The sequence below is a fragment of the Pungitius pungitius genome, chromosome 3 (genome assembly GCF_949316345.1).
Source record: "Pungitius pungitius chromosome 3, fPunPun2.1, whole genome shotgun sequence".
In the NCBI taxonomy this organism is placed as follows: Eukaryota; Metazoa; Chordata; class Actinopteri; order Perciformes; family Gasterosteidae; genus Pungitius; species Pungitius pungitius.
In genome coordinates, this window is record NC_084902.1 from 10,076,011 (window position 1) to 10,093,429 (window position 17,419).

A 17,419-nucleotide genomic window follows, 5' to 3' on the forward strand; every position below is an offset into this window, starting at 1 on the left:
TCAGTCACCCAACAGGCAACAACAAATGTACAAGCTGTCAAGCAAACCAAAAGTGAACAAAAATTATTAGAAGCATTTTTAATCCAAAAACACATCCCTTTGCGGGCAATCTTGGTGTCTAAGCGTCTATTCAATTCATTAGCTGGACTGTACTGAAAGCAAAGTTGTTGGACGTGTTCCACATAAAGCTTGTGAACGTGGCCAGCCCAGAGGCCCGTGGTGTACTTCTGAGCCTTTAATGGGCAGCGTTTGGGATTGTTTTGGAAAGTGGGCACTGAGTTTCGCTCTTTGGCTACGCGTCCTGTCCTCATTATGTTGAATGGGAACTTGGCTGTGCCGGAGACTTGCACCATCACGGAGGAGCATGTGTCATCATCACCGCCTCATTGTCTATCTTTATACTGTTTACCACTTTGACACTAAAGAGTGACTTATAAAACGGCAACTTAAGCATCGGTGTATCAAGGAGCCAATGAGGGTTTTTTTTTTTTTTTGCTTCCTGACTTTAACTGATTTAGTTCCAGGCGGTGCCTTGTAGGTTGAAGATTAATGCGAGAGGACACACTGATCCTAGATCAGATATTCATTTTCCAGACATCTATTACACAGGCAGCGCGGGAAGCAACAAGCCTGTCAAACAAACCGATATTATGCACGACGCACCGCTGTTGCTGTCCTTGTAGCTGGCACACTCGCATGCAAATAGCCTCTTGTTTCAGTCCTACGCTACTGTTTTGTTCCTGTATTCATAGTTTTATCATGCAAAGGATTGTCCCCACGCGCTCTCTACACTCCCTCTCCTATCCGTTGAATCTAATCAATGTTCTGATTGATGGCGACCCCACAGACACGCACTCACAAAAGCCTTCATTTTTGTCAGCAAGCTTTATGAGAACAGCGGCAGTGGAGGGAGTAGTAGATGAGTATTGATTTTTATGAATGTCTGTATATATTTATCAGTGCAGTTGGGTTTATCTCTATGACACGCCCCAAACAGACTTTAGATTGATCTTCCTCTCGCTGAGGAATTGGAAGGCATATCGGTTGAGCTGCTCGGAGGCCAGGCAAGACAAATCTTCAGCAGTGCCTATCACTAAATCCTCAGGTGGACACATGTTAGGATTAGTATTGGACAGCCGTGTGATGAAGTGTGTGTGTGTGTGTGTGTGTGTGAGAGAGACACAGACAAAGGAAGAGGCGCAGCTGACATTTACTTAGCTATTCCCCTTTAGGCTTTTTGTGCTCTGCATTCAAAAGAGTGAGAGGAACACCGTCTTGCTTTCTGAAACCTTTGGCTGCTATCCTCAACTCGGCGTGTCCCCATTTTACATCTTTCATCTTCACTAATCTAAGGAGAGGCGGGGGGGTTGTTGTAGTTACTGCAACATCTGCCTCTGGAGTCAAGACAAAGGTGGTAAAGGTTTTAGATGGTGGTAGTAACCCAGATGACACCCGCAGAGTGGGGCACTATTAAAAATGAAAAGTCATCAATCTATTTACACTTGCATCCCCTGCAAAACAAATCAGCAGAAATCCAGGCGTTGCATTGTTCCTTTTTTACGGGTGCCCCAATTATGGCCCCGCCGCCTGCTGCTCCTCAACACGCTGTGTGTGTTATATGGAAATTAGGTGCATGTGAAATGTGGTCTACTTTCCTTCGAACCATATGCCCATCGTTGGGTTACTTTTCATGTGTGAAATGTTGCTTGAGTGAAAGAGTTGTTGTGCCAATGAAGCCAGCTGCATGGAGGTGGGAGCGATGGTGAATGGAGGGACACAGGATGGGATGGATGGAGTCCAGGACGCTGTCGACTCCCCTGGCAGAGTCCGCTGCGATGTGGCGGCAAGAGTCTCCCAGAATGTCAACGACTGTGACCACGCAATGTGCATTTCAATAAGCATCAGGTGTCCGTCTTGATGATGGCGATGCACATAATGGTTACTCTTTCTGATAAACTATTTATTGTTCGTCTTTGCCTTGTTATACATAAAAGGAACCTATGACGTAACAGTGGGATTCTGTGTGTCCTCCAACATTTCCTTCTTTCCTATCTTGCTGATTGTCTTTTGCCCATAGTGAAGGTGTTGTGAAAAAACTGTCGACACTTGGTTAGCGCTCTTCTCAATTAGATAAACAATGGAAATGATCTTACTCACTTTACTTCCTTTTTAATCTCTAAATCTTCTGTACTCTAACTGGAACTGCAGGCATTGCACTCTAGAGCTAAAGACTCCATATTTATTTTACTTTCATTTTCTTGCCGTGCCTTCTGCTGCCTCTTCTGCGTTGATGCGAGCAGAAGATGTATTGAGACGGGAGGAAAAGAAGCAGTGAGAGAAAGTTCGGCATGTGCTTTATGAAGGCGCCACGCATGATTACCCCTTCAATTAAAGCTGAAGAAGGTGAGGCAGGAAAGAACAAGGTTTTCAATGAGAACGAGTGGTACATGATATAAGTATGTTGATGTGCACTCGTGTACTTGCAGTGAAGTGGATATAAATGTAAATGCTCTTTCAGATCAAAGGAGCCTTGCGAGGCGTGTGCGTGCGTGTGTGTGTGCGTGCGTGCGCGTGACGAAGCACGGGAGCAATGAGCCGTAAAGACGTAGGAGAGAGTCGGAGAGCGGAGATGAGGAATGCACAGCGACAGAGGTCTCGCCACCACAAGCACCTTAATAGCTTCCCGCCCACAGAAGATGTGGGAGATTCCTACTCCCCTTCCAATGAAGTAGTTGACATCAGTGTCCTCTGCTAAAAGTGCATTAATGGTGGATCTTTGTGGAGAAATGTAGCTTATAAATTAGTTACGGAGTTCTTTATCAGATTAAACTCAAACTAGTTTACTCTTGGAAGACGGTTCTCTGAGGACTGTCTGATACCTGCATGCACAGGTTTCAGTCTCTTTGGTGAGGCTGCTCAAACATAAAAAGGCAGTCAGACGGATGAGATTAATCAACCAGGAGATCCGCTGCACCAATTAATTGGCCAGGAAATGATTAATAGCGTCTTCAATCACAGCAGGGAAGAGACCGAGATGTGGGTGTGATGACTTGCATGGAACAACAGACCCCCACTGACAGGGTCCATTAGCTGATGGTGAAACAGTTCAGTGTTGACTTAATGTATGTGCATGTGGGAGATTGGTGTTGTTGTGGAATGCTTCTCCATAGTGTGAGGTGTGTGTACATGTGTCTGAGAAGAGAGGGGGCCGGTGAAGCTTGCCACACTGACTTGTGAATGAATATTCATGGGGTTGATCTATCCGTGTCTGCCAGAGAACGCATGCCTCCAGATCGCAGAAATACAAATAGGAACACTTGCCGTGTGTGTGTGTGTGTGTGTGTGTGTGTGTGAGAAGAGGTAGCTGACATTTACTTAGCTCTTTTCCTTTAGGCCTTTTGTGCCCCACATTCAAAAGAGGAAGACCCCCCCCCTTGCTTTCTGAAATCTTTCCTGCTAAACTCGGCGTCCGTCATCACATGTGAAAGTAAGGTGAGATGAGACTGATATATCACTGTATTTTAAAATCAATGCAGGTATTTCAGAGCAGATGCACAATGTATCTATTCAATTACCAGAAAATGTACAGTTCTCGTTCTTTGGCAAAAATGAGTTGAGCTGAAGACACCATAAGGATTCAGCAGTTTCTGTTAGACAAAGTTTAAAATACCCGCACTGCAGCTCATTACAAAAACACTGTCTAGGAAAACACAAAGGAAAGTTTTGTACAAAAAGGACTCATTTTATTTGAACAATTTGAATTGCAGGAGTCTCATGATAACTTGAGGGTACATTTTTGCACACAATGGAAGCGGGGATCATGTTCCCCACTACTTCCACTGCAAGAAAACCTGAAGAAGAAAACAGCTGAAAAACATAACTTTTAACTTTGCATGTAAAAAGTATTGCTGCTGATTAGGTAAATATAAATTAACTCCCTCAGGTTTTCCCTTAAAGGAAGACTGACAGCAAGAAAATGTCAGCCGTTTAGTCCACGCGTTGTGCAGGGATGTGTGTATAAATAGACCAGAGGTTGGTGTTTTGGGTCTGAAGGATAAGTGAAATTCTAATCGAAGCCAAAGGACAAGCCTATGGAGACACCAAGCATCTGTATTTGATTAGTGTCTTAATCCCGTTCTCCTCTCTACTTGAAGCTTTTGTTCAGCGCCTTTCACCTTTGGATTCAAAAGCTGTTTTCATGGGAATTTTATTTCCAGTTTGTTTAAATGAGAAATGAGCCACCTGGGCTCCGATTGTGGCTGCGCGGCCTCCACCAGTCGCTCAGGGACCTGTGTGCGCGTTTTACACAGACCAAGGTCCTCTATTTGTGCAACTCCTGATCTGAACAACTGTTAAATGCGCATACTTAGAGTGGCGAGGGAGTTATTTATTCCAACGGGTTCTTTTAACTTACTTTAAAATGTGGTGTTCTTTCTTTCAAAGAAGCCACTTCACTAATAATTTGTTATTTGACAGAGCAGACGTTAGGATCCCTTTTACTTGGGAAATATTAATGGTTTAGAAGAGTTGCTTGTACCGTCAAATCACATTTCAGGACATTTCAATGATTCAATTCAGTGACAAAAGAGAAGGTCTATTAATAATGCTTTATGCAAAAGTAGCCGACAAAGGTGAACCCGGCTGAGGTGACGGTGAGAAACCTTTCCCTTCTCTCATACAAAAAGACTATAATTATTATAACAGCCATTAAAAATGCATTTGGTCGACCTCTACTTAAATAGCACTGGCTCTGTCCTCAGCACAAGGACATCTGTGAGCTTTGGGAAACCTGAGAGGTGCTTCACCAAACCCTCCGGGTTTTGAACGCAAGCAGTCGTAGTTCTAGCCTTGCATCGGACCGAATCAACTTACTGTCTACTTGGAAATGTGAGTCCATGTCGATGATTTCTACAGATTGCCACTATAGTTTTTAAATCATCAGTTGATTGCTGTAGCTGACAATGATTTTCATTATGAGTACATCTGTTGATTTTCCTTCATTTAATTTCAACTAATCAGTTACTCATTCATAGGAGTGTTTTCATGTGGCTTGTTTGGTTCTGACAGCAGTTAAAAACCTGTAAGTGTCTGAAATGGACACTTACAGGATTTTCTATAAATATAATAGAAAAAGGGGTTTTAACTAGTCCACTACGGACACAAAGACCACATTTAAAGGGTTTGCTATCTTCGGGGAGTTGTCATGTCATGATACTCTTTGTAGTTGTTTGGAGCTTTTAAATTCCTATCACAATCGATTAGGTTGAATAATCCTTTCAGATTTTTTGCTGCTGAATGAACTAGTGGCGCATAATCTGATCGGCGCGATGTCCTGATTTTGTCGTTCTTGCTATTGTATGCCTCGTCTCATTGTCTGCCTTGCACTAAACAATTGATGCGTTTCACCTCCCTGAAAACTAAGGCTCATCTATGCAGGAAATGTTGACACTTCAACTTGGTGACATTGCTCCATTTGTTTGTGCAGACAACACCTCCCCCCCACTTCAGTCTGTTTCCCGAAAGAGATTTGGAGGAGGAGACTCGGGGGATATCGTCTTTGCTCCAACGCAGTAGCAATGTGTTATTTATTCTGAATCACCCCTTGTTTTCTTACAGCTGAAGAAAAGACCTGACTTTTTATGAGTTGTTGTTGGTAGTTCTTGGTAATAATGGAGTGTAGGATGACTAAGTATCCACACCGTTGCCTCTGCTGAGCTCTCGATACGAAAGCATGACTCATCACGCTTGCAGTAACTTCCTGTCGTAGCATGTGTTGCTGAACATCTACATTTATTTTATCACCTCTAATCCTGCCTCATTTCTTCTTCTTTTTTTTGTTGCTTCTGTCACCTCCTCCCTCCTCCCTCACTGTCATGTTTATGGCCTGGGCCAGTTGGTGTTATTTTAATTGCCAACCCCTACGCTCTGTATGACAGGCATGTGAGGTGTGGAGCACCCGGGCCAAATGAAAAAAACTGTTTCTGTCCATCTGCCTGTGAGACACACACACACACACACACACACACACACCATCTATCTTTCACTGGCGTGTGACTGCAACGTTATAGCGTTCGAAGTCCGTACTGGTAGCCTAAAAGAAATTAAATTTTATTTGAAAATGTTATGGGCAACTTGGTATGCATCCACTACCTTTTTGACATGTGTCTGACAGCTCTAAAAAGCTCATAAGTGAACCTTAAGTTGAGGTCTTTTCACTAGAGCGGTTGTATTTTCTTCAGTCGATGTCTGGAAATGAATGGTACTTAAATATACTCTGTGTATTTCACTCCGTGCATACATCAATTTAAGATATCATCCTCACAAATGTGACATAATGATCAGCTAGTTAGTACAAGCAGCTGAAATCATTTCATGCTGCAGCAGTAATATGAATCCTGTCCTGAGCCTCCGTAACGTTGCGTAGCCGTAGACACTGACGAAGCGCTCTTACTACGAGGCTGGGTTGCAGGAAGCCGCGGATCAAATAAATATGAGTTTTCACCTCCTCTAATGGACCTGGCTGAGACAGGAGGGCCACACGGTGAGAGGAAGAAGACGTGTGGAGGCCGACTGATGGCTTTGGGTCTGCTCACCGAGCGCCTGAATGCGAATCAGCTCTGCAATACATTCTTAATCTTAATCTCCCACGTATGAATGAAGAGGCTCAGGATGTAGATATAGCTAGGCGGTCACCATTGAGCTACAATCCACTTGACTGTCCAACAACCCGAGGTCTGTTGTCCTCGTGGAGGTCGGGTCTCTGTGTGTTAACTCATGTCTTAAAGGACTTCGGCTGACGGGTGTAAAGTCGATCAGAGGCTTTGAACGGCCGTAACCGTGGTTGCCAGATGTTTTCATCCTGTGTCATACGCCTCTCGTTTTTTCACAGTGTGAAAGAGGAAGCAATAGTTCAAGTCGAGCTTTCCTTCTCTCCCTCTCCCTCGAGATGGATGGAGGCACTGAAGCATTTCCCGGCACTTTTAATGGACCTCTATTCAATTTTACAGAGCTGATCCACTTTTATAGCTCTGCTTTTTGCTTCTGAAATCCTTGTTCACTTTACAGAAGTCATTCATGTCCTCTTCAGGCTGTAAGCCAGGCACCACAGTGTTGGCCATTACACACACCCTTTATTTTTGAATGTTTCTTAAGCTAATGTAGTGACGTGTGCTTGTTGGTGTTGGCATCTGAAGGAGATTTGAGGTTCACAGAACCACCATCGCTCCACTGCAGCCCTCCACCCTTGAGCCCTTCTGTGCTCAGGATGTTTGTTGTGGTTTGAGGAGGGTTTAAGCTGTGAAAGTGAAATAGTTTTGGGATGCCTTGGTAAAATCTGTGTTTGGGTGCAAGGGGTGTTCACAAGGCCACACAAACACTTCCAATCTGGCTCCAGGCTAACACTGCACACAAAGCAAAATATTGAGCCTTTTTTTAATATATATTTATAAAAACAAGTCTACAATGATTTTATTTCAGCTTAAAGAAACAAAATCAATACTTGTGGTTAAGATAATTTCTCAGAAGATGTCGGGATAAAAAACTGAAAGAAACATATTGACAAAACATTCTCCCCTCAGGGTCTATTGTGTAGCTGCTCTAAGGCTTTCAATTGAATGAAAAAATTGTCCTCAGCAGCTGGAGTCGCTCATTTATCACAGAATTGCAAATGCTCTCAAACATCATCTGTGGACATTTGTGTTGAAGCTGAGCTCTGAAATTGGCTATTAAATGGGCCGCGTTTCCAATGTCAAGAATTAATTTGAATTCTCAACCCTTTTCAAATAAGTGTGTTAACGTGTACTGAACCAAAAGGTTGTTAGCCTGATTCACATTCCTCTTTTAAGTAAAAAAAGAGAGGGCTTCTATGTATGTAACAGTGACAACATTGTACACACACACTCCACTTCAAACGTGTACTCGCATAGCCTTGACGCATACAAAGCTCTGGTGCGACGTGATTAAATTAGGGCTCATGCTCTCCGCGGCCCAGTGGACAGACGGAGCTCTGCAATGTCATCCTGAGGAGGGACATACCACACCTCTGCAGCTAGCCCCGGTTCAATAGCACTATGCTCTTTATGTGTCCTTGAGAATTTACCATGAAGACAAATTATATTAATCCATAGAAGTGAGTAATCATTATTGCAAATGTAGCCCCCACAGGGATCAGCCTTGTGGTTATAATCAAAACAACAATGAAACATGTTTTAACATGCTCTATTTACAGACTCCTTTATTCTATTATCTGGTATCCACTGCTGTCTCTGTATTTCACAGCTTTGATGGGTTTTTTTTGTCATTTATGACTTAGCCGCCCCGGTTTTTCGTCTCTCCTTTTTTCATTCTTCAACAGTGTGTCTGAGTGACGCTAAATCATAGTTTTTACTCTCTTCCTTGGTCTCGCTCCGCTCGGCCTGCTCTTTCTTCCACACCTGCTTGATCTGTCTGAGAGACTGCTGAAAGATTTTTCTACTTCTGGTTCTGAAACTCCCTCCGGGTGATTCTGAAGGAAAACTCTTTGCTGCTGGCCTGGCGATGTGATTGATGGAAGTGTTTAAAGGACCCGAATGTTTCTGTAGGGCTGTCCATCCGAGTGGCTCACAGTGAGCAGGGAGCTTTTCAGTTGAGGCTTGAGTGAAAATCCGTTTTTGCCAAGTTTGATATATGTTGTTTAAGTGAATTATCAAGCAAAAACATTGACATTATTTTAGTTTCATTTTCTTAAATTTAATAAAGTAAAATATGAATTGATTATTAATTGACTTAAATACCTTTTTTTTTAAACGTTCTGGAGCCCTCAGACTAAAGCTGCCAACTAACTCTGGTGGAGCTCGGAGTAGAGCCGCTGCAGCTGAGGTGGTTTGGGCGTCTGTTTGTAGATGCCTCCATAGGGAGGTGTGCCAGCTGGGAAAAGAGGCCTCTGGTAAGACCAGGTGGAGAGATTACATCTTAACTGGCCTGGGATCGGCTTCGGGACCGCCGTGGTCAGAGCTGGTAGATGCGGCGCTGAAAGGGGAGGTTTGGGGTCCCCTGCTGGAGCTGTTGCCCCCGCGGCCCGATCCCGGATAAGCGATTGAAGATGAGATAAGACGAGTATGCACAATCAGGCAATTTACTTACCAGCTGTTGGTCTCCCGCTATTTTGCTTTGCAAATGCATTCCACACATTTCTCAGACCTCGAGGATGGAAATGGTTTTTGGTGACTAACACTGAATGTAGATAAAGCAATCTTTTTTTCTTTCGTCTTTCTTTCAACCCACTTTCACTTTTTTTTTTCTTTCTCCCCTGCTGTCCATTGGAGTGCACATCATTTGAGTTCTTAACATCTGCTGCCTCCAACTCGAACTGTCTCTTTTGGCAGGAATAGCTCCATTTTATCTGGGCTCTGCTCTCATCCAGTGGCTCTTCCTGCATTCCTATGCCAACCCCTAATCTCATCACCCATTTGGTTCCCAAGCAATATTACTACGCTTGATCCTTGCCATCTTGTCTTCATCCCCATCCATCCCTTCTAACCCTCACTCATCCACCCTTCCCTCTTTTCATCCTCTAAGCCTGCATGTGGAGAGGCTGCAGTCAGGGGTTTGATGTGTGGATCGGGTTAGCCAGCAGGTCCGATAATGAAGACTTGGCCTTGACACAATGTGAAGTGGAGAATGTCTCTGCAAACTGCGACACACACGCTGTCCCAAAGTTTGATCACAGGCAAATGGTAGAGGGGAAAGGTAGCTAGAGAAAGCGGTTTTGTGACCCCAGGACTTTGTGACGGACTGACAGGCAGACAATCAAACTGCTTGGTAATTGGCGCGGCTTTAACCCAAGCAGACAAAAGCCTTCTTGTTCCATCATGACCTTCAAACCCCGTGTCTGAATGCCGCTTTTTGCATGGTAACCGCAGGATGAAGGTATGTCAACTATGGTTGTCTTGAGACAAGAAATGGTGTTATAAAAATCCATGGTGATTTTGGTCTGAACATCACCATGGAGAAGCAGAAAGAAGGGATTTTTTGGGAAATGGAAAATTGGAAGCGTTTGGATTTTTTACTGAAGGAGACGGGGGAAGTGTGACGGAGCTTGCAGATGGAAAGCTTCAATAATACTGTAAGAAAATAGGAGAAGATGAGTTGTTTTCATGCGAAGAGAGAAGAAGCAGAGGATGCAGGGTTATCTGTGTTCTTGAAAGTAATTTCCCAGAACAGAATGAGCTATGGACAGGGAGAGAGAGAGAAAAAGAGATGGTATGGATCGTAACAATGGCTAAATGGGGACAGTGTGTGAGCACTTGGGACCTCGGGTTCATCTATGGGCCTCTGTCATATGACCTCAATCATTATAATAAGCGGCAGGAAAAAAAAGGTTTCTCTTTTGCGGTCTCAAATGGCTCATTCTCTTTCCTCAATTCTCTGCACTTTCATTACTGCAAACTGGACTTTCTGCAAACCACGTATGAAATCTGAGCTATTTAAATGCTACAGATCAGTGGCATGTCGGCAGAATATTATCTGACATTTGTACTTTGAACTTTTTGCACTTTGTGACCTTCGACCGGCTTGTCTTCCCTGTTTGGCGATGAGCCAGCGGAGGGAGGCATTATTTGCTCGGAAACGCCACCGGGGATGTGTGTGAAACGATTTAGTTGGTGTTATTCGTAGAGGGAAATGGGTAGAGGTGAGGATACGGTTTCTCAGGCTCAGCTCTATCGCACAGCGGGCTGGAATTTTGAGCTTGTGTGTGTTTTGTCAGCGATGCACCTTTTTTTTTTTATCTGTGATTCAGCTTTGGCAAGAAAGAAAAAGGATGATCAAGTTACTGCCACCGTTACCTTCTGTGAATACTACTTGCAAAATACACTGTGAACGTGTTAAAATCATGCAGTTTGTTTTTTTCTGAATCAATGGACTCTATGTTACAATATAAATATTCTATATCAATAATGCCTTGATATATATTGAATGGTCCCTCTCTCAGAAGAAAATCTTGTTTTAAACCTGTTCATTGGTCGTCAGGTTTTTACCTGTCTGCTGACCTGAAATGATGAGTTGATCAACAGAACATTGACTTGTTTCAGGCTACATTTCTACATCTCATGCGTGCATTAAAATATATCATATATTAGCATAGACCAATTGTTACCATGATTTATTAATTATTAAAAATGAAGTAAAAGGCACAACAGATCAATCACCTTACAATAAAACCAAGATTAAGGCAGCAATTTCTCTGATTTTAAGAATTTGTAGCCAGATAATGTTTTGCATTTTGTTTGCAAATGCAAATTTTTCAGTCAACAAAAATTGATTTGAAATAATATACTGCTTGAAAACGAAAAAACCACACTCATCAAAGTGGAGGTCAAAATGTATTTGGAAACCCATCTGATAGTGTTTTTATCTGCAGCCCAGTAACTCTTCCTCTGTCTCCCTCGGCTCTCAGGCTGCTGCTGACTTTGCCAAAGCCCACCTGCCTGAGGCGCTCCGCCAGCAGCTACTGACCTACGAACGGGAGAGGGAACGCGACAGAGAAAAAGACAAGGAGAAAGATGAAAAAAAGGAGAGGGGCAGCTTGTCCTATCCTTCCATCCTGCAGCAGCAGATCCTCACTTTGGACAGAGAAATGCTGGACAAGCTTTCTGCCACTTACAATGAAGCAGGTGTGTGTCTCTGTGTCATTTATTTTTGTTACACACCACGAATTCCCTACAAACTGTAAAAAGCATGTACAAGTAACTACGGGAAATTTAAATGTATCAATTTATTAGTGCATGCACGACAATTTGGGAATATTGTTTTGTTTGTGTGGATACTCCACTGGTCCATCAATTAGCAGTGACCTGAATGTTTGCATGCAGTCTGTCAGCTGGAATGTGTGGCCAAAACAGAGGGCAGAGGCTACACACAGATGAAGGCCAACCACGAGGGATGCTCATTACCGTGGACACAAAAACAAAAGCGGCATTTAGTGCAACGCAATGTTCTTAAATGTGCCCTATAAAGCTGCACCCAAGCTATTACTTTCTAATCTACTGTATCACTTGACTATTGTTGAATAGTGACTCTCGGCACCCCCAGGCTGTGCTTATTCAGCTGTTTAAATACAAGCTTCACAAGGCTTGTAGTAATTATCTTGGTAGAGAGGGAGGGGTGACGCACAAGAGTTGAGAGTCATGGATGTTAAGCGGAATGAGAAGGGTCAGAAGAGAGAGGACATTTTGTTGGTAAGAGCTATAGAGTAGAGAGGGGAAGAGTCCCGTGCAAGAGGCAAAACGTGGACGACAGGAACCGGAAATGGCCGAATGGACGGAAGCGGGGCATTCAAAGGGTGAAACAGGGATACAAAAGCCTGATCTGAATTCACCAAAATAAATTTGTGTGGTAGAAAAGGAAGAGAACAAAAAGTCCCAGAGCCAAATCACACTATGCAATTTTAGGTGATTTTATAACACCCGGTTTTCACAGGCTATTATAAAAATAGACTCTGTGAGAATAGATTATGACAAAGATAAAACACCTATATATATATATATATATATCCATCCTAAAAGGAGGACATATACATATTTCTAAATTTATTTATTTATATTCCCCGGGAGAAGTATAATAACAAAATATAAGCAAGTACATGGACTTACTGTGATGACATGCTGCAACCTCGAAACAAAAGGAGGCCTAGTGAAGAGTACGACGGATGAATACTTAGCGTCGTCATTCCTGGTTTGAGCTTCACATTTTTGCACATCACACCTTCAGATGATCATAACAGCGGTCTACTCGCTAGGCTTATTACTTCCTTTGAACAAAGTGTCAAAACTAAAAGAATTTGGCTGTGTGAGCAGACAACCTGCTGAGAGCGGTTTGGTTCGGGGGTCTTTGGTATGAAGGGGCCTTACAGAAGGCCTCACTTCCTCTAGATCATGTGATAGCCTGATTTTTAAAGTGAAAAATTAGAATCCCAAGACCTGGGGAAAAGGTCATGTGGTGCAGATTTATTCCCCTTCTTACACTCCCCTGATCTCATTTTCTTCATACCCCCCCATTCCTCATCTTGATCCCTCTGCATAGTTCTGTTCTTAAGCTGCACCCAGACTCCAAAGATATGTCCATGTATTTTTCTTATCGGACAATAAATCTATCCGTGCCTGCCACCGAGTTGTTAGATACATGAAAATGGGCCATTTGACAGTAAGGGTTGAATATGCTGCAGTATTTGTGCAATCTTTCCTGTCAGCGGCTCGGGGGGGTCGTCTGCTGATCAGGTAATTGTTGTGCATTCCTCTCTGTATCGGATTCAACAATCTCATAATTTCTGGTGCACGGCTCCCTGCTATCTGTTGCAATCAGGGCCTAAATTAAGCTGGCAGGGGAGCAAGAGAGAGGGAAAAGAGACTCTCACTCTCCATTCAGATTCCTGTCCCCAGGACAACACCGTATCGGATTTATCGCCCCGTTCATTCGTCCCTCTTTTGTTTATCAGCCAACAAAAGCGACTGAAAGAAAGATAAGAGATGGGACTTGGTTGGAATGTCCAGGAGCTTATAGTCTATTGTGGAAACAGTCTCCGTAATGCGGTGTGGTATTCTGTTAGTGCTCACCTTTTTATGTAGCCTTGCGGCGTGTCTCTCTCGGCACACGTTTATATTTCGGGTAAACCAAGCGTCCTCTACAAGACACTAAATTGATGTAATGTATGCGCAGAGAGCGGGTCCTCTTCACACGTAGAGCAGACCACGCTGCACATGCACACATTGCATCACAACACGCTTCAAGCACAGAAAGCACAGGGGCTATTGTATTGCAAGAGAATGTATATTTACACAGTAGAGCCCTTTAATAACTTGTCTACGTGCCTCTGGTAGATTTTATCAGGTAGTCCTGATCTGGGACTTTCCAAATATTCTTTCTTCAGTGCAACTCAGTTTGTTGAATACCAGTCATTTACTTCTTTTTTTTTTTTTCTTTGAGTGATTTAATTTTTCTGCTCTGATTCCAATGATGTTAATCTCAGTCTTTACTGTTGTTTTTTTTTCTCTGTAGGCCGTCTTATTACAAACAATAACATTCCCAAAACTAAATGGTTCGCACGAAGTATGTGTACGTTTGCAGTGGTTTGTTCAAAACTCTCCTTTAGTCCACTTTGAACTATTGTTGCACCATGTAATGAAAGTCAAAACTGGTCCAGTCAGATCTGAAAAGATTTCTCAGAAAAATTAAGCTACACTGAGGCTTGAGTAATTTGATAAAATGTTCCTCCAGCTCCTCATGCAGCTGAAGGTTTGATGAAATATGTAGTGAGGACTTGTGATTCCACGATCTGTCTTTATTAATCAAATAGCACCAAACGGTTATGAGTCTGTTATATAACGAGAACCTTTTTCAACCCAAAGTTTACTGCTCGTTGTCTGTGGATATCATCAATTAAGACCACTTTAGCGCCGTGGTTCGCTTGCTCACAGCGCAAGAATGAGATTCACAAGAATGAGATCCATTTAGGCGTTTCAAAAGCTGCTGTGTTGAAACGGATGAAGGATGTAGTGGTGTACAAAGGATTGAAAATGGATCAAACTGTATTTGGTTGATGTCAAACAATAATAAAGTGCCTTGAGTCTTGCTGTACAGAATAAGTTGTGCAATGCTACAGCATTTGACAACACTTAACGAACTGTGGACCTACAGATGTTAACTTTTGTTGATATATTTGGCTTTTGATATACAACCATCTTGCTGGCAACTAGTTATTTAGGATAGAAAGGAAAGAATGGAAAAGGAATGACACATTATAGAAAGCATAGATTGTCCAAGCTTGGTAGATACATATTGCCTAGTATGAAAATTTAGAGTTTTTTTGCAAAATGCTAAAAATATCATTGCTATAAATATTTGCCATCGAAGCAGGTCAGGTCAGACAGGATGGCTCTTTGGGGTGTAATCTTGTTGGTCTACCAGAAGGTTTTGAGACAATGAGCCGAGGTGAGCAGGGCAGTGCTGCCCTCTCCTTTCTCACCTAAATGCTGGACATAAATCCATATTCTTGCACATATTTTTGCTAACTCTAAAAAGCGTGAATAACTGCAATGATATGATTTTGAGGATTGCTGAGAAGTTAATCTCATTGGCGTGTTTAAGGTGTGCATGTCCTTTTCATTCAGGCCGTGGTAACATTTTAATGGGGACTGCTGTACGTGTGCTTTGCATGCCTCGGCTAATTGGGGAAGTGTGTGCAGGCAAGGCACCTCAGTCCATTATCTGTATTGCCATGGGAACTAGATAGGGATAATTAGCTTGACTGCATGGCACATTGCAATGGCAGCCATGGGTACGTGCAGCAGGATTAGGGAGGCATAGAATTATGTAACTAATAGAAATGGATTTTTCCAAAACTGTGTTAAAGATTTAGTAAGTAATTTAAAATTAAGTGCCATTAATATTCACTTCCTTGATGTGTGCCTCGCTACTAGGCATCTACCTATTTTGTCCCTCCTCCTTTTTTCCCATTTATCTTTTTTTCTCACTCTGATTTATAAATCTCTAAAATAAATCTTATTTCATTTTCCTCTTTTTTTTCTCCCCTTTTAGCTCTACACAGATGCTCAAGACTTTATTTCATCTACACCCTTCCTACCCCCCCTATCTGATTTCTCACATGTGACTGCTCAAGGGTAGCACGCAGTAGCACTGTGAACTGAGCGGGAAGACCATTCATGGGAGAAATGGATTTATTTCATTGAGCTAAGCACCAACCTTAACTGTCCAACAGTCAATATCACACAGACGTGTGGGAATTACAAGGAATCGGGGAAGTCTGGAAAGTTAGTCGGTTATCCGCATTCTTGCAATGGAATTTCAACCAGCTTTGTGTGTGTCTTACCTTTTACATCCTGGTCTTTCTTTTTACCTCTCTGTCTCGGTCTGTCCGGGTGCTCTAGACCAAAAAGCCCCTCTCCCCAACCACCTAGTTTGGTCTTTTTCTCTGCGTGAGCAGATGGCCAAACAGGCGGATCAGTTCTCTCTCTAAAGGACTTTGGAGCTCACACAATAGGCCTCATATTCTTATCCAGAGTCTATTGTGCCTGATTGGGAGGCTAAACAAAGAGAGGAAGGAGGAGAAGGAATAAAAGATTTTTGGAGCGTTGCACTAGGAAGAAAAGTTACTTGAAAGTGTTTTTTGCAATGTTTTCATGCGTGTCACTGTAGTGCAAGAGGGAATGAGGCAATGTTCTCCCCAGATTACTGGTTTTCTTTTTACGGTTTCTATATTTAAAAATTGGATTATTTTGAAATATTGGTGAGTCTGTCGGTCCAGCGCTTTGGTCCAGACCGATCACAACATTTTGTACAGGCATTTATGGACCGCAGAGGATGAATCCCAATGACTTGGTGATCCCCTGAACATTCCTCTAACATTACATTTTAACCTCAATGTAATGCTATCAGTAAAATCTGGCAACGGCTATTAGACTGCTTTCAAATTATCTGCAAAAATGAGGACATCCGCAGCACTCAGTTTACTGTTAATTTAGCAGTTTTATCATGCTAACATAACACAGAATGTTAGTGTAGGCATTATTAGCACGGTAGCATTTAGCCACTGAGTAGTCTAACCATAGCTGCTGGCCAGGCTGTAAGTCAGTCTTAGATATGTTGTGTGGTTTGTAGGTATTTGATTTGCTGGATGCCAAAAATGTTATTTTCTATATTAAAGTTTCTATAAACATCTAGTATATAACGTCTAATGTTTATATAGATCAAATATCTATCTAATTCTGATCTCATCTACCTCCTGCACACACTCGATCTCCCTTTCTCCATCTTTCAGGTACCACATGTCTGGTGGCCTTGCTGTCGGATAAGGAGTTGACTGTAGCCAACGTTGGAGACTCACGTGGAGTTCTGTGTGATAAAGATGGCAACGCTATTCCTCTTTCGCATGACCACAAACCTTACCAGCTCAAAGAACGCAAGAGGATCAAGAAAGCTGGTGAGAAAACTGCTATAGTCCAGGCCAGTAGATTTGTATCATCTGATTCTGAGCAGCAGAACAAGGCTTTGGTTCAAACTCCAGGGAACATCATCACTCTGATTGTTGTCCTGAAAGCGTTAAACTAAAAAAAGTGTATTCTTATGATCAAAGCTAAGCACCATTATCCCTTTTTCCACATCTTGTGTGTTTCTGTGCTCAGGCTGACATCAAACCCTAGAGACCGATAACACAATCCGCTTCAAAAGCACCGTGTTATCAAATGCAGCCAGACACTGCACAGTATTTAAGGTGTATTTGAAGTCATAAATCTCCCTCCAACCCATTCTGCATTCTCTCAGTGCTGCTGGTTTGATGGTAGGTTGCCACATTAGTCAGTGACTGTGGTTCCCTGCAAAGCAAAGCCCACCATCTCCATCTAAAGGTCTGATTTGGTACTAAAGAAAC

At 42.7% G+C, this 17,419-nt stretch overlaps 1 protein-coding gene across 1 annotated transcript in view; it reads left to right on the plus strand.

Annotated features, from left to right (window-relative positions):
• ppm1lb (protein phosphatase, Mg2+/Mn2+ dependent, 1Lb) overlaps positions 1–17,419 on the plus strand; it is a 33,384-nt gene that overhangs the window by 12,666 nt on the left and 3,299 nt on the right. The window contains exons 2-3 of the mRNA XM_037466580.2: positions 11,435–11,651; positions 16,811–16,972. Of these exons, the coding sequence (XP_037322477.1) occupies positions 11,435–11,651; positions 16,811–16,972 (379 nt within the window). The remainder of the gene's footprint in view (positions 1–11,434; positions 11,652–16,810; positions 16,973–17,419) is intronic.